This window comes from Mastigoproctus giganteus, chromosome 1 (genome assembly GCF_048544385.1).
Source record: "Mastigoproctus giganteus isolate SK-2022 chromosome 1, ASM4854438v1, whole genome shotgun sequence".
NCBI lineage: Eukaryota > Metazoa > Arthropoda > Arachnida > Uropygi > Thelyphonidae > Mastigoproctus > Mastigoproctus giganteus.
The window spans coordinates 142,364,411-142,388,381 of record NC_143575.1 but is presented as its reverse complement, the minus strand read 5'-3'; the positions used below and the strand labels follow the sequence as shown (position 1 = coordinate 142,388,381).

The window sequence follows — 23,971 nt, the reverse complement described above, 5'->3', positions numbered from 1 at the left end:
ACCGCATATTCCCGGAGCAATCAGATGATCCAGGTCATGCCATGAAAACAATCCCCAAACCATTGCCTGCCTCTGTACTACTGAACATCAACAGTGCATCCAGTTGCTATGGCCTCTTTGCATTTTCCCAAATGCTGATATGCCCATCAGCATGATACATTTAGAAACAGGATTCATCAGACCAGGCAACAGACTTCCAGTTTCCTTGTCGGCGGTCCAGTGTTAGTGCTGATGTGCCCATGCAAGGCACAATTTCTTGTGTCTTGCAGTGAGTATGGATACCTGTGGCAGTCATCATTGCCCTAGCCTGTATGAGCAAATGTCCGGTGCATAGTCCATTTGGATACTGGTTTTGCTATTTCTACATTGTACAGGGTGGTTAGCTGAGCCACTGGGTTTTATGACTGCTGTATTACAAGATGAGACAAACTATGCTCATCAAGGGCATCATCCACACATGGCTGTCCCACATGTGACCTTTCGCTGGTTGTTTGACTGCCGTTGAGCCAGTCACTGTATATGCATGACACCATATAACCGGAGTATTCATATTTGCAAACCACAATCTTATATTATTATTATTATTAGCCATATGGTGCAAGGAAGCCTGAGGCTTATGCTGCACCAGCCAAAAAAAAAAATTCTGAATTACCCTGGAATATTAGCTGTTCCTGACTTTGAGCCTTCCCCAGCATCACAGACCAGTTCATTTATACATAAAGGAATGTTGCTAATGCAAAGCCAACTCTGTGCATGTATATATATATATATTTTTTTATTTATTATTTTTAAAAAATTTATTTATTTATTCTTAATTACAGTTGTTTAGACAATATATTATTTCATGGTAATAATACATCGTTTGGATGAGGAATTCATTCAGTATTTCTCTTCCAGTTTTGTTGATAGAAGTTACTGTACAATAGTTTCTTAGATCTAGGAAAACTAATCTGAATAAGATGAGTTCATGCTACTGGCAGTTGCAAAATTACATTATATATTTTCTTGTCATGAAAATTAAAATAGTAATCCAAGAGAAATTGGGTTTTGACTTCCATTGAGAAAATTGTAAAATTTATACTAGCAATTAACAAATAATTGCATTTTGTTATGAAAACTGCATTTTAAAAATAAATTGCATTGTTATTATTTCTATTACAAACTCTTCTAGGCATGTAGAGTGTTTAATAGAACTATTAGAATCTTCATAGGCATAATTTTCGTAACCTGTAGTTCTGATAACTGAGGCATACTTTGTTATAGCAGATATATATATATATTTTTATTTCACTTCATTTAATTTGCCTTTTATTGTATACATTTGGAATAGTGTTTACTGTATTTGCAGTTATTATAGCTCTTTATAAGATAATTTTTTCATAAAAAACATGTAGTTCCAAATTATATTCTGAATATTGTATGAAGCTGGTTAACTAATAATATCATACCATAAAACTGTGCATCCCTGTTAACACTAAACCAGAAAATATTCTTAAATTTTGTATTTACTCTTTCAGGAGTTCATGTATACATCAATGTGTTTATGTGTAAGCTCTGGAGAGAACATACACAGATATACATTTTGAAGGTTGCTTCAGTGTATCTGTTAATGTACTAATTGTTTTTTGAAATTTTTTCATTACATACTGTCATCTCTCTTATTGTTAGGTAGAGATCATACCTGTTGAACTCAGTTGCTCAATTTGTGCTTACAAAGCCAAATTTTAATACATTTGGAATTCAGATGCAGATAAAGTTGAATCAAGTGATACATAACTGCAGGGGCTCACATCTGGTGAGTATGAGGCTTGGCAAACCCATGGTCCTGAGTTGGATATCATCATTCTTCTCTTTCTTGGTGATTCCTTCCTCTCTCTCTCTCTCTCTCTCTCTCTCTCTCTCTCTCTCTCTCTCTCTCTCTCTCTCTCTCTCTCTCTCTCTCTCTCTCTCAGGGTAACTCAGGAAATTTTCTTTGCTGGTGCAGCATAAGCCTCAGGCTTCCTTGCATCATAATGGCTAATAATAATAATAAAAATAAATTACAGATATTGTAATTTATATGAGGTTGTAACAGATATTACTGTATCAAAAAAAAGTAATGGTGGATTTTATATATAATTATTTCCTTTATAAAGTTTTTAAAAATTGATTTGATTTTTGACAATTTTACTTAATGTTGAACAGTAAATCAAATTAAGAATAAATTAATAATTTAAAGGAATTATGTACCAATTTAAAATTTTTTTTTTTTTTTTTTTTTTACAAAATTTCAAAATTCAACAAAAAAAATTTCGTTTTACGGAGCCTGCAACAAATTCATTACCTGGGCCTCAAGCACAGTCAGCAAAGTCACTTCTGAAAGGGTTAAATAAGATGCCTTATTATTTTATAATTAATAAATATAAAATTATTTATAATAGGAAGATGTACACTTTCAATTCATACTGTTTCAACTAATAGTACAATTTGTGCAATATTTAATTTCAGGTTTTTGGATCTAATTGTTGGATCACCATTTTATTATGAAAAAGGGAAAGGCGGAGCAGTTTATATTTACCAAAATTCACAAATAGTAAGACTAAAACTTTCTGCTTACCTGGATTTTGTAAATTTAAATTTCATATTTCATGAAAAATTTTTTTTCACATTTGTTTATTATGTTGTATATATTATGTCGCATGATAATATATACAACTATTATGCTGTATATATTATCATGCTTTCATATAGTAACCTTTTTAACAAGTAGCTGGATTTTATATGTTAGTTACATGGTGGCTTCTTAATATTACAAGGTTTGTTCAGAGAGAGTCTGAATGTTGCAAATAATTAATTTTATTCAATAATAAATGTTTCATTGTTAACAATGAAAAAAAAGTCTTTTTTTTTGTGAATGTCAAGCATCTAAAAAATCCATTTTAAACTTTTTTTGGTAGTAGACTGCATTACCATTGTTAACAGAAGATCTGTTTTTACAGGGATGGGATACACTTAAATAGAAGGGATGCAAGAATATTTGCTGATGTTATTGAGGCAGTGATAGGTAGGTCAGAAAACTGCTAGCTTGGGGGGGGGAATGGTTACACATTCCAATAGAATAACCCAAGCTGCAGGCAGAGGTGAAGGTGATTCTCGCACTGCATTCTGTTGGAAAATTCAGCAGCCTGGAAAGCAAGCTGTTGAGAATTCCAGGCCCTGCTGTGGGTCATGGAACAAGTCAGTATATGAGCTGTGTAAGGGTAACTAAGAGTAAGAACATGTGCATGTATACTTGCATGTATACTAATGCCAGAAGCACTGTAAATAAACTTGATGAATTTGAAGTACTGATTTTGTCATCAAAATACAGACATTGCAGAGATATGGTGTCACTCAGATATGAATGATGCTGAATTTGAATACGGGGAGTATAATGTATACAGAAAGGACAAACAGAACAGGAGAGGTTATCCTTTTAGTTGAGAAGCATATTAAATCTAAGGCAGTTCATCCAGTCGACGTGAGTGACCAGTGCAATGCTGAGTCAGTTTGGTGTGATATAAGCACTGGATTGAGAGAAGGAGTAAGGAGTAGGACTAAGAGAGGCCTAGTGACTGTGATGAGTGTACCAAACAGCTATACAGAGAAATAGAGTAGGCCAGTAAATTAAATGTTTTATAATGGGCGATTTTAAATTTCCAGATGTTGACTGGAATTTGTGGGTTGGTCACTCTCAAACTAGCACGAGTTTTGTAGATTTCTTGGTTGACTGTTTTCTACAGCAGCAGCAGCATATTAGAAAGGCAACAAGAGGAAGCAGTACTCTTGATTTGGTTATCAGCAGTGATTCTACATCCATTAAGAATCTGTAGATAAAAGATCCACTGAGTGGCAGCGATCACAGTGTACTAATGCAGAATTTAATTAAAGACATAAGTACTGTCAGTGGTAAAGAGAAGGCCTTTTCTTTCTTAAGGGTGACTACCGTGGTCTCAGTTTTTGAATTTTATGCATTGGGACCAACTGATGATGTTGCCAACAGCAAATTCTAAATGAGAAGCACTTTTAGAAGTAATCATAGATGCTACTAGGTTTTTCATAACAATGAAGAAATACTGTTTAGGACTTAGACCTAAATAGATGTCAGATGAACTATTGAGACAGGTGGTGGGGAAGAAAATTGCATGGTATGCAAATAAATGGACAGGTAATTCTGAAGCCTGTGGTAGATAGAAATTAGTCTGTAATCAAGTCACAAAGACACTTCCCATAATCTGCCTTAGGCAAGCTAAGGCAGGTTATGGGAAGTGTCTGGCAAAGAATGCAAAGAAAATTAGCAAAGACTTCTATGCTTACATTAGCAGTAGAAGGAAGGGATTGAATCACATTGTGCCACTTGATGTCAATGGGTTAACTGTCTGACCCTGCTCAGGTTGCTGACAAATTGAATAGGTATTGATGAGAAATTCTTTAGTAAGGGGATCCAAAAGTTTATCAAACTCCAATAGGGAGCTAAAAGACTTTGTGATAACTGAAAGGAAAGTTATTGAAGCTGAACATAAAAAAGGCACCTGGAGTGGATAGGATCTATCCAATCATATTAAGAGAGGCAGCAAAGGAGGTAAGCAAGCTGTTAGCCATAATTATGAGGGCATCTTTGGATACAAGGGTGGTTGCCACGTACTGCAGATTTGCAAATGTATTCCAATTCATAAAGGGAAACAAAAGGTGATATATGAATAATAACAGACTTATTAGCTTAACATCTGGTCCAGGGAAAATAATATAATGGAGTCACTGGTTAAAGAAATAATGTAAGATCATCTGGACAGGAATGCAATTATGCTGCAGTCACAGGATGGATTTGTTAAGAGGTGGTCTTGTCTAATCAGTCTGATATGTCACTGTAATGCAGTGATGAAGGAACTAGATGAAAAAAATAATTTTGATATAATATACTGGATGGTTATAAAATAAGTTTCCATATTCAGGTAACCCTAGTGTCAAAACGGTTAGAGATTGCACTGTGAAAATCGGTGGGTTTGTCATTTAGGGTATGGGGAAGCAATTTTTAGAAGAAAAAAATTAGTTAAAATTTTTGCCACAAGGAGAGAAACTGGCACTGTAAACATGAGATGGAATACTTAACTTAGGATTAGATTTTAATATCAGAATTTAGAAATCTACAGATATTGTTCTATGTGCTTTCCTTCACTTGAGATGACATTCTGAAAATGGAGGACTGTGTGTGACACAGTTTCACGTAGAATCTCATTGGGGATGTTGGCTACATGCTGTTTAATGCTTGCTTTCAAATCGACAAACGTCTGTATGCCACCACGGTAAACTCCATCTTTCAGGTATCCCCCACAGCTAGAAATTGCAGGAATTGAGATCTGATGATCGGGATGGCCAGAATTGCGGAAAGTCTCTAGACGTCTAGAAATGATGCGGTCATTTCTGAATGTTGAATGCAACATTCTTGCTGACTTAGGATTAGATTTTAATTTAATTTAATTTAATCATATTATTAGACAATAATATGATCTCTTAGAAGAGTGCAGTACTGTGCACTAGTTACCATACACCTTATGGGGACATGAGGTGTAGACTCTTCAAAGAAAAATGGTCCGATTATAAACTCTGCTGTGAATCCACACCATACTAACGTATTGGCTTTTATGCACAGCAGATGGACGAGAAGTTCCCCATATTCGGCAGTTTTGTGCATTTACAGCCCCATGAAGAATGAAATGTGCCTCATCAGACCACAAGGTCATTGGAGCCCATGTATTGTTAAGTTCCATATGAGCCAGAAATCGTAGAGCAAAGTCTGTTCATTGTTGCTGATCACAAAACTTTAGTTCTTGCACTATATTTATCTTGTAATGGAACCAGCGTAAAATTATTCAAAGCACTTTATGTACAGTAGACCAAGGAAGGTTCAAGTCTCTTGACACACCTCTGGCACTACTGACTGGTAGTGTTTCACATTCTGACCATTGCAACCGCCACTTCATCCACTACTTCCGTTCCAATACATGGTCGTCCCCTGCTTGGAATTACACTTAACTCCCCGGTCGCTTCATATTTCTTTATTTGTTTTTGAAGCCCCACTGACGCCAAAGGTCCTTTACACAAACCTTTAAGTTTCCAATATTCACGTAGTGCTGCATTAGTGTTACTATTATTCTGGTAGAACAGTTTTACTAAAAGAGCATGTTCATTTTTTGTAAGAGCCATAATAGTTATTGGCAGTGACACTGGCCTTTCTGCTTTTATCTAACTAGGATGTCATTTGCGTAAGCAGCATGTCTTGAAGTAAATGACAAATTTTACATATGTGTAGTGCCGTTCCCTCCTGGTGGTGGACATTTCAACTAATATTTTTTCTTCTACAAATCGTTTCCCCATACCCTAAATGACATACCCATTGATTTTCACAGTGGTAACTCCAACTGTTTTGACACTAGGGTCTCCTGAATAGGGAAACTTATTTTATAACCACCCAGTACTTGGATTTCAGGAAGGCTTTTGATACTGTTGTACTTAAAAGATTTCTGTATAAACTGGAGCAGTGTGGCTTTAAGGACAGGTTACTGCTATGGATAAAAGGATAGTTAAGAAGACAGAGTAGTTATCAATGGGTGCTGCTCTTTGTGGACTAATGTTATCAGTGGAGTTCCTCAGGGTTCAGTGCAGGTCCCATTGTTGTTTTCAATATTTATTAATGATATTGATGAAGGTATATCAGGCTTAATGTCAAAGTTTGCAGATGATATAATTGTTGGCAGGATGGTTAATGACAGTAATCAGGTTGAGCTACTGCAACAAGATCTAGTAAAATTGGGTCAATGGGTTGAGAAATGGCAGTCGAAGGTTATAGACAAATGTAATGTACTGATATCAATCAGTACATTACATTTGTCTGTTACTCTGGGATTGATATGTATATAATATCAATCCCAGAGTAACATATCAAGTTTGTGGTACTACAGTCAGAGTAGTGGAAAATGAAAAAGAGCTGGGAGTAATTGGGCAGTCAGATATGAAATTCTCTGAGTAGTGCAGACATGCTGCACTACATTATATCTGCTGACGAGGCTACTAGTGACGGTCGTGTTCAAAGCCGCTAAGTGGATTTTTCTTATTTATTGATTTTAAATTATTGTTTTTTCTAAAACTTTTGATTTAAATTTAGTAGTATAACATTATTTTGTGATTTTTTGATTAATTTGGTGTAGTTATTCTTTACTCAGCCTTGTAAAAGTATCGGTAAGGGTTTCCACGTGTTCGTAACTACCGCTACCGTTAGTAACTTCCCGCCATTGTGATACCATCCTAGATATACCGTAGGTTATATACCGTACTAGATAGCGTTAGTTGAACTTCGTTAGCAGTTAAATTGTACGTTTAAATAAATACATATAACGACTTAGATTACAAACGTATAATTAATAACATAACATAATTAATTAATAAATTAATAGAATCATGACTCAGACCAGAGCAGCAAAGCAAAAGGCTCAAGCTAATGGAAGTTCTGTGGCTCAGAGCAGAACTGAGGGGGGCAGTTGTCCTCTGACTCACAGCCTTATAAAATGCACTGTTTGCTTGATGTTTGCAGAGCAATCGGGTACGGGACATGATACTGCCAAGGGGGATGTCTTTGTGTGTGCGCGATGCAAGGAGTGTATCGATATCAGGCAACAACTCGGCGTTCTTATGGGCCTATATGAGAGCTTGAAGGACAGGGTGGATGCCCTCGAAGAAACTAAATTGAGGGGCCCATCAAGCTCTCAGCTGCCCACATCAACGCCAGAGCTTGCACTTGGGCATCGCGGGACACAGAGACAACCCCTAAGGCAGAATGCGCTGGTCCCGAAGGAACTAGTAGTTGTTGGTGACTCTATTGTCAGGGAAACGGGGAACATGCTTTGTAAAAAAGATAGGTGGAACAGGACCAGGGTATGTCTGCCAGGGGCAAAGGTTGATGACGTTGTAGAGCGAATATCATCTTTTAAGGGCACAAAAGGTGATATAGTTGTACACGTTGGCACTAATAATATTAAGAGTAGGAGACCGGCAGAATTACTTAACAAGTACAGGTCACTGTTGAACAAAAGCCGAGAATTAGGGTTGAATTTGAAAGTGTCTGCAATTCTGCCCAGACACGATAGGAGGGAGTATATGATGAGGGCCTTGTCGATCAATTCGGCCCTGGAAAGATTGTGCAAGGCTCAAGGGGTAGAATTTTTTTCAGCCTGGACTGTACTTGTTAACAGGAGAGATTACTTCTACAGGGATGGGATACACTTAAATAGAAAGGGTGCAAGAATATTTGCTGATGCTATCGAGGCAGTGTTAGGTGGGTCGGAAAACTGCTAGCTTGGGGGGAGACAAAGACCAATAGATTGACAGTAGCCACTGGCAGAGGTGAAAGAGATTCTTGCACTGCTTCTATTAGAATGAGCAGAAGACTGAAAAACAAGATGCATGGTATTTCAGAGACTGCTGGGAGCCATTGCGGTACAAGTAAACACATGGGTTGTGTTAGGGTAGCTAAGAATAGAAACAGGTGCAGGTATACTTGCGTGTACACCAATGCTAGGAGTTTAGTAAATGAATTTGAGGTATTGCTCAAAACATCGAAGGCAGATATTGTTGGGATATCAGAGACGTGGTGTCACACAGATATAAGGGATGCAGAACTGCAATTTGGGGAGTACAACGTCTACAGAAAGGATAGACAGGATAGGAAGGGGGGAGGGGTTATGCTATTAGTTAAGAAACACATAAAAACCAAGGAAGTGAAGACAGTCGACATTGCTGGACAGTGCAGTGTGGAGTCAGTTTGGTGTGACATAAGCATTGGCAGATCAAAATTGAGAGTAGGAGTGTGCTATAGGCCTAATGACTCTGATGAGTATAATAAGGAACTGTACAGGGAAATAGAGTGGGCCAGTAAATCAGAGAGTCTTATAATGGGAGATTTTAATTTCCCAGATATTGACTGGAATTTGGGGGCTGGTTACTCACACACTAGCAGGGCTTTTGTGGATTTATTGGATGATTGTTTTCTACATCAGCATGTTCGGGAGGCAACTAGAGGGAGTAATACTCTTGATTTGATTATCAGCAGTGATTCTTCATGCATTAAGAATCTGCAGATAAATGAACCACTAGGTGGCAGTGATCACAGTGTGCTGAAGTGGGATTTACTCAAAGAGGTAACTACCATTAGGGGTAAAGGGAAGGGTTATTGCTTCCGTAAAGGCGACTACGATGGACTGAGACAGTATTTAAATTCTATACAGTGGGACCAACTGATGATGTTACCAACAGCAAATTCAAAATGGGAAGCATTCAAAGAACTTATCTTGGAAGCTACTAGGCTTTACATACCAACTAAGAAATATTGTTCAAGGTTTAGGCCAAAATGGATGTCAGATGAACTAATGAGGCATATGGCAGAGAAGAAAAATGCATGGGATACATACAAATTAACACATGACACAGAAGCCTATGATAGATACAAGTTGATATGCAACCAAGTTACAAAGGAGGTTAGGCAGGCGAAGGCAGATTACGAGAAATCCTTGGCAAGGGATGCAAAGAAAAACAGCAAAGAGTTCTTTACTTATGTAAACTCTAGAAGGAAGGGGATGAATCAGATTGGTCCACTTGATATTGATGGGTCAAGTGTTGATGATTCTGCTCAGGTAGCTAACAAACTAAATGAATATTTTGCATCGACATTCACACATGAGGAGTTATTCAGCGAGGGGAATGCCAGAGGTGTATTCAACTCTAGCAGTAAGCTACAGAATCTTGAAATAACTGGGAGTAAAGTGGAGGAGAAACTGTTGAAGATAAAGACAAGAAAGGCACCCGGGGTGGATGGGATCTATCCAGTTATGTTAAAGGAGGCAGCAAAGGAAGTAAGCAAACCCTTAGCCATAATTATGAGAGCTTCCTTGGACTCAGGGGAGGTACCCATAGACTGGAAATGTGCAAATGTGACCCCAATTCACAAAGGAGGATCAAAGGCTGACACAAGTAATTATAGACCTGTGAGCCTAACTTCTGTTCCAGGAAAAGTAATGGAGGCACTGGTTAAAGAAGCACTGCAGGATCATTTAGACAAGACTTCAGTTATAGCTCAGACACAGCATGGTTTTGTTAAGGGGAAGTCTTGCCTGACCAACTTGATTGGATACTATGATGCAGTCACAAAAGAACTGGATGCAGGGAATAACTTTGATATTATATACTTGGATCTTAGAAAGGCTTTTGATACTGTTGCACATGGAAGACTGCTACACAAATTGGAGCAGTGTGACATTGGAGGCAAATTGCTGCTATGGATAAAGGGGTGGTTGAGGGGGAGAAGACAGAGAGTGGTAATCAATGGACACTGCTCATCGTGGACTGATGTTATTAGTGGAGTCCCTCAGGGCTCAGTGTTGGGTCCATTATTGTTTTCTGTATTTATAAATGATATTGATGATGGTATATCGGGCTTAATGTCCAAGTTTGCAGACGATACAAAGGTTGGCAGGGTTGTCAAGGACACTACTGACACTATGCTGCTGCAACAGGATCTGGAAAGGTTGAGCAGATGGGCTGAGAGGTGGCAAATGAAGTTTAACATTGACAAATGTAAAGTACTACACATGGGGAAACAGCAACCCCAGAGCAATGTATCAACTCTGTGGTACTACACTGACAGTGGTAGAGCATGAAAGGGACTTGGGGGTGGTTGTGCAGGCAGATATGAAGTTCTCTGAGCAGTGCAGACGGGCTGCAAGAGTAGCTCATGGAGTATTGTCAATGATATACAGGAATTTTTCCAGCAGGGATAAGGAGGTGATTATTCCATTGTATAAGGCGATGGTCAGGCCACACCTAGAGTACTGTATACAGGTCTGGAGGCCTCATTTCAAGAAGGATGTAGAGCTGCTGGAACGAGTACAGAGAGGGGCAACAAGATTAGTGAATGGAACAAAGGGGTGCTCTTACAAAGAAAGGCTTAAGTTTTGCAAATTACAGTGTCTGGAGACTAGGCACCAGCGAGGTGATCTGATAGAGGTGTATAAAGCCTTGAATGGTTTAAGCATGCTCAATGCTGATGGGATTCTTCCTCTAGCTCAGAAAAATCACCTGAGAGGGCATAAATTCAAATTGAGGAAAGACAGATGTAGGATAGACGTGCAGAAATTTGCCTTTAGCCAGCGGGTGGTTGGTTGGTGGAACAGACTTCCATCCCTTGTGGTGGAGGTTGATAGCCTAAATAAGTTTAAGGCTCAGCTGGACAGGTATTTTGAACGAACAGAGGGGTGAAGTGGAAGTGGTTTTTTTTTTTTTTTTTTTGGCTGATGCTGCATAAGCTTGCTTTCTTGCATCAAATGCCTCTACTAATGCTAATGCTAATGCTGCCAAAGCAGCTCATGAATTTATGTCAATGATGTACCAGAATAAGAAGGTGATTATCCCTCTTTTCAAGGCCATGGTTAGGCTACATCTTGTGTATTGTATACAGGTATTTGGGCCTCACTTTTGTAGATCTGCTGGAATGTGTGCAGAGAAGGGAAATCAGATTTGTGAAGGGAACAAGAAGGTATCATTACCCAGAAAGGCGTCAGTTCCTCAATTTGCAGCTTCTGCATACTTAGGTGCCTGTGGGGTGATCTAATTGAGGTGTTTAAGGTCTTGAATGGCTTGAGTAAGTTGAATATGTATGGCATCCTTCACTCTCTCTCTGAGATGACATGCACATGAGGGTGGCATAAATTTAAGTTGAGGAAGGATGGTTGTAGGATAGATGTGTGGTAGTTTTCCTTCAGCCAGTGGGTGGTTGATTGTCAGAATAAACAATATTGAAAATAATTTTGTTTACATAATTAATATATAGTCAGAAAAACATTGGTTTCCAAAAGTTCAGCAAGAAATCAAATTTTATCAGTAATTTTACATTGAGTTCAAATAAATAAATTAAAATCACAGTATTTATAGAAAAAATCATTTGAATATATCAACCTGAACTAATTTAAAAACTGGTAGAAATCACCTCTCCAAAAATTTCATCTTTGAAATGAAAACTGTAATTTCTGATATGTGCATTTTTGAAAATGCCTAATTGGGACTGTAAAGTGGCAAGTTGGTTGCAAATAACTTTCCAGAATATAAAAAATGTGTCAAGAGGATCTTGACACATGTATCTGTCCAAGGTGGCCTTGTTTTTTTATTTCTTCACAGGACAATTGATATACCACCTTGACTTATCAATCAGCTGCTATATCTACCTATTAAAACTTAGGTGATGGACATTGTACTATTTTCAACTTATTGATGTGCCTAATAATATTTGTTGATATTATTTCTTAGTTAAGTGCTGATCCTGTTTATTTAAATAACAAAGAAAAATGCCAAGGAAATGGTAGCATATATACAGTCAGACCTCTGTATAACGAATCGGCTGTTCCTCTGAAAAAATTCATTAAACAGAAATTTTGTTATAAAAAAATAAGACCTTTTTAACAGTGAAAACTACTATAAATTCAGAAATACAGTAAAAGATGGGAAATAAATCAGAAAAAAGTGGGAATGAATAAATTTTCTAACATTTTAAAACAATTATTTTATTAATACATACATACATATCAAGAAATGTGTATTAATACACATTTCTTAATATGTGTATTAATACATATTTCCAAAAACCAAATGATTAATATATAATGCAATTTTCCAAAGTATCTTACTATATGGATCTGAGGTTTGGACTATAAAGGAAAGGCAAAAGAAGAAATTATTAGCTGTCGAGATGGATTTTTGGAGAAGACTGGTCTGAAGATCTAAATTGGAAAGAGTCAGGAATGAAGATATAAGAAAAGCAATGGACGTTCAAAAAAACATCATAAGAAAGAATGGAGGAAGAGAGGATACCAAAAAAAGCAATAGAATGGATACCTCCTAGAAGGAAAAAGAGAGGAAGACGATCATGAATGGAGGGAGGGAGTGAGGGCAGCTATGGAAAAAAGGAAATTGAAGAACGGGGACTGGGAGGACAGAAAAGAATGGAGGAACAAAATATAACAGAAATAAATAAATAAATAAACTAGGTACAGGATAACCATTGATACAATGGAGAAATCCAATAAGATGAAAATTAAGAAATGGCTACCTATATGATGCACAACAATATATTAGTACACTTTTAAGAATTATGTTGTGAAATATTTGGTTATTTTTTGTTGTACACTGGATTCTACTGTGCACCATTCATAAAAATGTTCACATTTGTTTAAACACTAAAATATATTTTCTGTTAAAATTTCCTCCCACTGAAAGCCTTGATGCAAAGGTTTAAATGCTGCCAACATTTCTTGTTGGCAGCATTTGGAAGGTTTAATATTGCTGTTGCCCTCATTTTCATCCAACTCATTGTTGATATTGTCACTAATTCTTTAAATATCCTCCAAAATGTTGGAGTCACTCGGATATTCAGCTACTATGAAATCATTATCAACTCCTAAAAATTTGTCAAGAACAATTTCTCTACTGATCAAACTTCTCACTTGAAGTTATTCCCAAGACTGCTCAGTGTCTTGTAGTAGTTCATCCCTCTCATCGCTGTTATTGGCATTTTAATAAACCTGCTTTTGCAAACAATTCTTAATCATTTCACATCTTGACTCCACACTTTCGCCAACTCTGATATGCACATCTGCAAATCTATAACAGAATCTACAGGTTGGTTGGTTTCTATTCTCAGTATAGTTTTTTTTGGTATGTGCCTTCAGTAGTGCATTTTAAAATCATTGGCTGCAGTTTAGACGAGGTATTCAGAAGGAAGAAAACAAGCTTCTCACTTGTAAGTTTTGAAATTATCGAGTGAAGGTGGACATGGCAGTTGTTTGACAGTCAGTATGATTTTTCTGTTTTTTTTCTATCATCAAAATTTAAAATCCACTGTTCAAAATTTTTTTTTTTTTTTTTCAAAACTGTTTCTTTCCATTAGGTATAGTCTTCTTTAATTGAAACTCCACTTTCATCAGAAATAACTTTTTCGGGTAAGCCATGCTGCTGTTTAAATTTGTCCACCCAACCAGAACTGGCTTGGAATGTTTTATGCCCCAGAAAAGATACATGCTTCATTGCCTTTGCTTTTATTAATGGCCCTGATATCGACACGTTTTGGTCTTGAATCAACTTTATCCGCTTAAAAACTGCTTCATCTTCATACAGGCATAATTTTGCACACTTCCAACTGGGTCCCATTTCCACAAACAGTTTGAAAATCAAAACAGTTTTTCAGAATGGTTAACACACTACTGGCAGGAATATCAAATTTTAAAGCAATTTTTCTTTCCTTTTTTTTTACGCCCCTATCTGCACTATTAAGCACTTCCACTTTTTCACACTACACTCGAGGATTTCTTTTTAGACACTGTGAGGTTACATGCACAGCAGCTAAAACAAAACTGATTTAGGGACCACTTGTACCTACCATGTAAACAGAGATGGGTGAAATTTAGTGAAAGTGTGGATGACTCATTTCTTCGAAACAACAGAGGAATTTTCGGGATAAAGGAAAATCGCTCTCTCCTAATTCTCTAATAGGATGCTTACGGTAGAAAATAGGTTGACCAGAGCCAATGCCCGCATTGGGAATATGCCTTAATCTTTGCCAATGGCTATCAACACATAGATATCAGTTGACCAGCATGACTTCTCAGTACTGAGAAGTTGCGCTGGTCACTACTGGGCAAAGGCCTCTCCCAAAGAGGCCACTGCTGGGCAAAGGCCTCTCCCAAAACCTTCCATCTTTCCATTTTAGCTCTTAATTCATGCTTCTACAGCATCAGCTCTACTGCCTAAAGTCCAGAGGTGCGAACAATGCATGCCCTGGTCTCTCAATCAGTTCATTATACGGAAACTATTTTCAATGTATTACCAAGGGGAAATCAAAAAGTTTGTGACATGAAAAATTCTATGGAAGTTTGTGAAAGAGAGGTAAGACTGTAATTTTAATATATATATATATTTTTTCATGGAATAATTTTAAAAATATTTTTGTTTCTTTCAGTAATTTTACATTGAGGAATTTAGTTTAGGGATTATTTTATTATTTAGGGATTTAGTTCACAACCAATGAAACTCACAGGAAAACCAGAATCAAGATTTGGTTTTGCCATGGCAAGTTCAGGTGACCTTAATCAAGATGGATTTATAGGTAATAAAGTTTAGCACACAGTTTTCTAATGATATATTAATTTTAACTTAAGAGTTATTTATGGAATGTTAAATTTTGATTAAAAAGTATCTTTTCAACTTATGTACTTCTGTTGTTCAATCCCCATGACTGAGTGAATATATCACTTGCTAACCATTTGAAAGCTCCAAATTAGAATTCCCAACAATGAAACAAGGTTTGTAGAGCCTTTTAAAAGCAGGAAAATTGCAGTAGGAATGAATGGAGAAAGAAAATTAATTTGTGAAAATAACTTAAGACTGGACCTTAAGACTTAAGTGCTAAAGGACTGGACCAGATCGTTGTAATGTAATGCTTTTGGTGTCCAAAACATAGTTGCAACAGAAAGTCATTATTAGGAAGAAAATAATAGGATGGGATCACTTCCTGAAGTATTTATCAGCAAAAATACTTCATTAAAGGTGTAACTATAGAAGTTTAAGAGATATCCTAAAATTAGTTGTTGGATATTGAAGTTGGTTCACTAATGGATGAGTGGAAGCTTCTGTAAATAGATGAAATGAAGCATAAAAGAATTGATCAGCATTGGACTGTTTCTCCCCCCCCCCCAAATAATAAACCTTCAACTGGAAGTCAAAATATGTAACAGTAGACAGGGTTATAAATGCGTTGCATTGTCCTATGATATAGCACACATAATATGACATTATATAGCTGAAATTTGAAGTAAGAAATTGAAATGAAAGTTAGTGATACTTTTAGGAATAAGTTAAATTCTAGGAATAAAATTTTAGGAATAAGTTAAAGCACACATAATATGACATTATATAGCTGCAATTGAAAGTAAGAAATTGAAATGAAAGTTAGTGATACTTTTAGGAATAAGTTAAATTATCCAGAACCTGTTCCTCTACTAAGCAATTGTAAAGCTTTGTACAGCATGTATACAGGATGTTGAATTAAAAGGCAATGGGATCTATCTTACTTACTTTTAGATTTAGAATATTTGTTGTTTGGACCGTTATTATCACATTTGGGCTAAAATATTTGAATTTGATGTTAAAATTGGATTATATGCTGAATAATCACTGAATTACGACCACCTACTTGATACTTTGTATGTTTCCTTTTGCCCTCAGTACAGCAGCTCTCCGACATGGCATTGATTCAACAAGATGTCAGAAGCATTTGGGAGGTATGGCCAACCAAGCTGTGTGTAATGCGGTCAGCAATGCAGATATGGAGGTGATTGGTGTATCCAGCTACCTGATATGCCTTTCCATAGTGTCCCACAAGTGCTCTATGAGATTGATATTGGGGGAAGTTCGGAGGCCAATCGATATGCTGGAAGTCAGAACTGTGTTCCGCAAATCATTCCTATTAGACTCGGCGCATTGTCATCTTGGAAGACACCATCACCATTCGGGAAAAAGTGTAACATAGGGGGGTGTACACAGACAGCAAGCAGTTGACGATAGCGAAGACCACTGATATGCTATTCCACATGCACCAGGGGTCCAAGTTCCTGCCAGTGAAACATGCCCCACACCTGGCAACCACCTCCACTTTTGATACCATGCATGATGGATCAAGAGCCTCATGTTGTTGACGCCACATCCATACACTACCATCCATGGTGTGGAGTAAATAACGTGACTCATCTGACCAGCACAACTTCTTCCAGTCTTCTAACATCCAACTTGCATGCTCTTTGCATGAGACAAGTCTTTTACGCCAATGAACCTTAGTTAGGAGAGGATGCTACAGGAGTCGTCTGCTGGTATAGCCCATACATGTGAGCATGCGACGTATGGTCATGCCAGATATTGTTGTCTAGGTTGGCCCATGTTGTATTGGGTAGTCAACTCTTTAACAGTGCTGTGCCTATTCACTTGTACGAGTCGTCGGACCCGGTGCTCACCTCTAACATCAACCTTTTGCTGACCTTTGCAATTTTTGCCTTTTGGTCGTTGTTTGACCATTTTGACTCCAGTCCTGGTACACTTTAACTACGGTGGCTCTTGAACACCCCACCAATTCAGCTGTTTGGGAAATTGAGGCACCAGCTCGTGGAGCACCCACAATCTGTCCTTTATCAAAGTCCGATAAATCCTACCATGGGAAAGTAAATCCTTACTTTCCTGTGATGTTTCCAGTTATGGGTTCCTATGCGATTCACATTCCTTTAGATGTTACCTACCTCCTCTAAACGTTTGTACCAATATTTTTGAGACACCCTGTATATATATATATATATATTTTTTTTTTTTTTTTTCCCTTCACTCACTCATTCATCTTTTTTCTCACACATATGCAGTGGTGTGTAATGTAAATTTAATACTAATGCATAATAGTTAAATAAGTAAGAATATAAATGATTGAAACTAGGGTTGAAACTTAACTGTAACATTTATGGTTTGTGTTCTTTTTCTCACACAGTTACACTCTCATTCATCATTCTGGCATTCATTTCATTTGCTTGACTCTTGCTTTCTGCACTGCTGAATGAGTGTGAGGATATATATATATATGTATGAAACTCAGAAGAAAAAAAAGTATATTAAAAAAAAATAGAATGCAAGTAGAGCGGGAATGCAGATTATGAATGAAGTAAATGTGTGTCTCTCCCCACCCCTTTGCCTGGTGGGTTCCCCACTGCCAGCTAACATATCCCACCCCCGGAGCAGGAAGGGCAGCTTAACCTTCCTACCAGATTCGACACTACTTGGACATGACAACCATCACGCTGACGAAGACATTCTGCGGCTTTGCTGCTGACACACCATTGGCAATCTGAATTCGGTACTCTAACCCGGTTCCCTTTAAAACCCCATCCCCAGGCAGGGGAGGGAGGAGACAGAGACCTGTCTCCTCCCTCCAGTTGTTTCTGTTCTTTCCTCTGACCATTTAGCTGTTAGGCCCCCCTATTGTGACCCACTGTTGCCCACACTTTGCCATGAAGAGGCAAGTCAGCCACCCAGTAATTTATTTAAGTACTCTGGCAGGCTCCACCACCTAATTTCCAAGGATTTCAGTGGCAAGGCTGGAAAAAAAAGGTGGAGGGGGGAGTTACACTAGAATTTGGCCGAAAGAGATTTACAAGAAAGCAGTAGAATTTAGACGTTGATTAGAATTTGGCGGCATTGTTAAGGGGTGTACTTGATCAGTTTAGTGAGAGAAGGGGGTTGACTGAAGACCGCCAAATTCTAATCAACGTCTAAATTCTACTGCTTTCTTGTAAATCTCTTTCGGCCAAATTCTAGTGTAACCTGGCCCCCCCCCCTTTTTTTTTTTTTTTTTCCAGCCTTGCCACTGAAATCCTTGGAAATTAGGTGGTGGAGCCTGCCAGAGTAGTTAAATAAATTACTGGGTGCCTGACTTGCCTCTTCATGGCAAAGTGTGGGCAACGGTGGGTCCCAATAAGGGGGCCCAACAGCTAAATGGTCAGAGAAACAACAGAACATAACACTACACAACAGACCACTCCCCACACACTTTTTAAATCTCTGGCCTCCACAGAATTCTGTATGACTCACAAAGAATACAACACGGAGATGGGGGAAACTCCTGGTGCCATCAGACAACTAACACACTTTACACTCTCTGGGCACCTCAACTTACTGTTATTCTTCAGTTGTGGTGCAGGCCAAGCTGCAAGTTTTTTGCAGGCCAGGGGAAAATGCAGTGATAGTGTTTGTGTTGTTAGTAAATGTTTGTTAGTATATATAAAGTAGTGTAAGTTATTATTAACTTTGTATTCTTTCAGCCAGTTACATTTGCTCTTCCACTCATTCCCATTCACCATAACACTCATTCAATCTCTCTCTCTCTCTCTCTTTCCCTTGTGCTGGGTCATTCTTTCTTTCACCAAAACTGACATTTATTCACTTTTTTCATAATTCCTAATTCACTCTTTCACTCAGTGCCCAGCCTGTTCATTCTGTCTTTCATTCTCATTCATTCTACATTGCATCCCCTTGCTACTATCTTACTGATATTTTTCAGCTAATCTGCTTCCCTAGCTGCTTCTACATCTCCCTCCCTTAAATAAGTAATTATTTGGTGTAGGGTCTCAGGTTCCTACACATGGCAGGGGTAGTCTTGGGGTCAATCCGGTTTTGTCATGTCAGGTTTCTGTCAGGGTGCAGAATACTGCTATCCTGACAGTTTTTAAGCCATCATCTGGGTATGGTGGGGGATGTGGGCAATTTTAACTATTGGTTAATTGCTGGTGGGCTGAATTGCCATTCTTTGGATAGTTCTGTGCATTTCGAGTACTTTCTGTGTGAAGGATGTTAAGACTTTATAGTTTCCTCTTCTATGATAAACAACATTGCCTTTACAACAGGATAATCTCCTCCTTATTCCTGCTAGCAAAATTCCTTTATATCATTGAATTCCTGGCAGCCTGTTCACACTGCTCAGAGAACCTCATATCTCACTGCAAACTACCCCATTTATGTGAAGAAGAAGAAATAATAATAATATGACAGTCACAGTGTGCAGTGACATGACACAAACTGCCAAATATGAGTATAGAGAGGAAGAAACACCACATGCAACCATTGTTTGTTTTATCTTCAAACAAAATTGGTTTACTTTCATTTCAGAAGTACAGAGATGATGCTCTTAGACTAAAGTGAAAATGGGAAACAATTTTCCCATTGAAAGAGAAGCAGTCTGTTAGGAAAAATTGTAATTATAAATTGTAAAATAGTCTCATTAGCCTAGTTCAATTTTAACAACAAATTCACAAATTTCAGCCCGAATATGACAAAAAAGCTCTAGATAACAAAACCTAATTCTAAAAATAAGCAAGATAATTCCTGGTGCCTTTTGATAGCAACACTCTGTATAAAGACTATAATAACTAACTTGGAATGAAAAGAAAACTGAGAAAGAAGCAGTTTGGAAACAAAGGCAAAAAAGTGATAAGTGTAAAATTGCAAAATACAAGGGTGGAATTTCAGTTCTTGAAATTAAGTTAAAATGATGCAAAGAAGTTCAAGTTTGTACATCAGATAACCTATTAGATGAGGTTAATAACAGTTTAACAAAAGGTATTGCAGAATGCTTTTGAAGTTAACAAATTTACACCAACTGTGATAGAAATTATGAAAGCATGCAAAGAAACCTGCAAAAAGAAAGACTGATTTTCTGTTTTCTTACTTCAAAATTTCACTAAAAAAATGAAAGTTGTGAAATGAAAATGAAATAAACTTATATGGAAGTTGAATTATTTGTTGTGGGTTTTTATCTATTTAAACTAATTTGTATTATTAGATTAATTATTGAAACATTAAAAGTCATGTCCTTACTACATCTAAGAAAAATTCATTGTTTTTGTTTTCATTGCAAAAAGACAATAAATCATTGTCTTTTTGATATAAAGTTGAGAGACTGAATATTTTTTGTCCTGTTTATTTTGTTCTGTTTTTTTGCAAAACAAGTAGTTCTGTTTCTCCCCAAATTTTTGTTACAAATAATTTTGTTGACTTATAGTGTAAATGTTGCAAGTATATGCATGTAAAACTAGTGTTAGGTATAATTAAATGACTTCCATAATTGAGATTTCATTAATCAAAATACTCATTTGCTAAAAAAAAACTGTATTTAAAAAAAAAATTCTCTTGAAAAGGGTTAGATAAGTTATAAGTGAACCAAATTAAAAGGACATAAACATTTTTATGACACACAAAAAATCATTAATATACAGCATTGATATCTGTATAAGAAATATGTACAAATTACACTGTTCCAACAATATTTGTTCCTTCTAAAGACGTCTTTTTTTTTTAAACTCCCAAATCTTTTTTCCAAATAATTCAAGGACATTAAGAGGCTGGCTTAGAGGTAGTCATAAATCGATGCCTTTTGCTGTTTGAGTGATATGGCAGGAACCTCAAAACGACAAATGGTTGTTACTTTTGCATGATCAATATTTCTGGTTTTTCTGGGAATTCAAAGCATAAAGTAGATTATCCAAACATACTTTCTGCTCTATGGCTAGTGCCAAACCACCAGATGCCATGTGTCAAACCACCAGAAACTTAGACTCGACTCTGATTCAAGATCAGAAAAGGAGTCTCTAGAAGATGCAGAACCCAGAACAAGTACAGATCCAGACTTTTCAACTCTTGATACTGCAAAGCCACATCTAATCACTCAGGCAGAATTTTGAACGGTTTGATCAGAGATTTGGACCTTTCCAAACCCAAGGCTCGATTACTAGGATCATGGCTTCAACAGTGGAAACTTCTTGAAAAAGTTATCAAGGTGTCTTTTTATAGGGAGAGCAATCTAATGTAATAAATTATTATTCCATGGGTAATGCTTTGGTTTATTTTAACAATGTCCAGGAATTAATGAAAGAGTTACATCTGTAGCATGTCCCCAAGCATTGAGACTTTTCATTGATTCATCCAAGGTCAGTTTGAAAGCAGTGTTGCTTCATAATGGAAATAAGTATCCATCTATACAATTGGCCCATGCATTTCGCATGAAGGTAAAGTACAAGAACCTACAGGTTCTTTTGCAAAAAATATGCTATCAAGAATACAAACGGAATATCTGTGCTGACCAAAAAGTGGTAGCTTTGCTGACTGGGTTTATAAGGTGAACACACTAAATACCTTATCGATCAATTCGGCCCTGGAAAGATTGTGCAAGGCTCAAGGGGTAGAATTTTTTTCAGCCTGGACTGTACTTGTTAACAGGAGAGATTGCTTCTACAGGGATGGGATACACTTAAATAGAAAGGGTGCAAGAATATTTGCTGATGCTATCGAGGCAGTGCTAGGTGGGTCGAAAAACTGCTAGCCTGGGGGGAGACAAAGACTAATAGATTAACAGTAGCCACTGGCAGAGGTGAAAGAGATTCTTGCACTGCTTCTATTGGAATGAGCAGAAGCCTGAAAAACAAGATGCAGGATATTTCAGAGACTGCTGGAAGTCATTGGGGTACAAGTAAATACATGGGTTGTGTTAGGGTAGCTAAGAATAGAAACAGGTGCATGTATACTTGTGTGTACACCAATGCTAGGAGTTTAGTAAATAAATTTGATGAATTTGAGGTATTGCTCAAAACATCAAAGGCAGATATTGTTGGGATATCAGAGACGTGGTGTCACACAGATATAAGGAATGCAGAACTAGAATTTGGGGAGTACAACATCTACAGAAAGGATAGACAGGATAGGAAGGGAGGAGGGGTTATGCTATTAGTTAAGAAACACCTAAAATCCAAGGAAGTGAAGCCAGTCGACATCGATGGACAGAGCAGTGTCGAGTCAGTTTGGTGTGACATATGCATAAGTAAACCAAAATTGAGAGCAGGAGTGTGCTATAGGCCTAATGACTCTGATGAGTATAATAAGATACTGTACAGGGAAATAGAATGGGCCAGTAAATCAGAGAGTCTGATTTACTCTCTGGGGGATTTTAATTTCCCAGATATTGACTGGAATTTGTGGGTTGGTCACTCACACACTAGCAAGGCTTTTGTGGATTTATTGGAAGATTGTTTTCTACACCAGCATGTTCGGGAGGCAACTAGAGGGAGTAATACTCTTGATCTGATTATCAGTAGTGATTCTTCATGCATTAAGAATCTGCAGATAAATGAACCACTAGGTGGCAGTGATCACAGTGTGCTGAAGTGGGATTTACTCAAGGAGGTAACTACCATCAGAGGTAAAGGGAAGGGTTTTTGCTTTCGTAAAGGCGACTATGATGGTCTGAGACAGTACTTAAATTCTATACAGTGAAACCAACTGATGATGTTACCAACAGCAAATTCAAAATAGGAAGCATTCAAGGAACTAATCTTGGAAGCTACCAGGCTTTACATACCAACCAAGAAATATTGTTCAAGGTTCAGGCCTAAATGGTTGTCAGATGAACTAATGAGACATATGGCAGAGAAGAAAAATGCATGGGATACATACAAATTCATGGGTGACATGGAAGCCTATGATAGATATAAGTTGGTCTGTAACCAAGTCACAAAGGAGATTAGGCAGGCAAAGGCAGATTATGAGAAATCCTTGGCAAAGGATGCAAAGAAAAACAGAAAAGAGTTCTTTACCTATTTAAACTCAAGAAGGAAAGGGATGAATCAGATTGGTCCACTGGATGTTGATGGGTCAACAGTTGAGGATCCTGCTCAGGTGGCTAACAATCTAAACGAGTATTTTGCATCTAAATTCACACATGAGGAGTTATTCAGGAAGGGGAATGTCGTAGGTGAAGTAAACATTGGCAGTGAGCTAGATGATTTTCTAATAACTGAGAGGAAAGTGGAGTAGAAATTGTTGAGGATAAACATAAAAAAGGCACCCGGGGTGGATGGGATCTATCCAGTTATATTAAAGGAGGCAGCAAAGGAAGTAAGCAAACCCCTAGTCATAATTATGAGAGCTTGTTTGGATTCAGGGGAGGTACCCATAGACTGGAGATGTGCAAATGTAACCCCAATTCACAAAGGAGGATCAAAGGCTGACACAAGTAATTATAGACCTGTTAGTTTAACTTCGGTTCCAGGAAAATTAATGGAGGCGCTGGTTAAAGAAGCACTGCAGGATCATCTAGACAAGAATTCAGTTATAGCTCAGACACAGCATGGTTTTGTTAAGGGCAGGTCTTGTCTGACCAATTTTATTGGATACTATGATGTAGTCACAAAAGAACTGGATGCAGGGAATAACTTTGATATTATATACTTGGATCTTAGAAAGGCTTTTGATACTGTTGCACATGGAAGACTGCTGCACAAAT

The 23,971-nt window shown here is 37.5% G+C and overlaps 1 protein-coding gene across 1 annotated transcript in view; it reads left to right on the top strand.

Annotated features, from left to right (window-relative positions):
* Positions 1 to 23,971, top strand: part of LOC150091168 (integrin alpha-PS1-like) — a 552,996-nt gene that overhangs the window by 285,526 nt on the left and 243,499 nt on the right. Inside the window, exons 7-8 of the mRNA XM_090388878.1 lie at positions 2,488 to 2,572; positions 15,118 to 15,217. Of these exons, the coding sequence (XP_090245004.1) occupies positions 2,488 to 2,572; positions 15,118 to 15,217 (185 nt within the window). The remainder of the gene's footprint in view (positions 1 to 2,487; positions 2,573 to 15,117; positions 15,218 to 23,971) is intronic.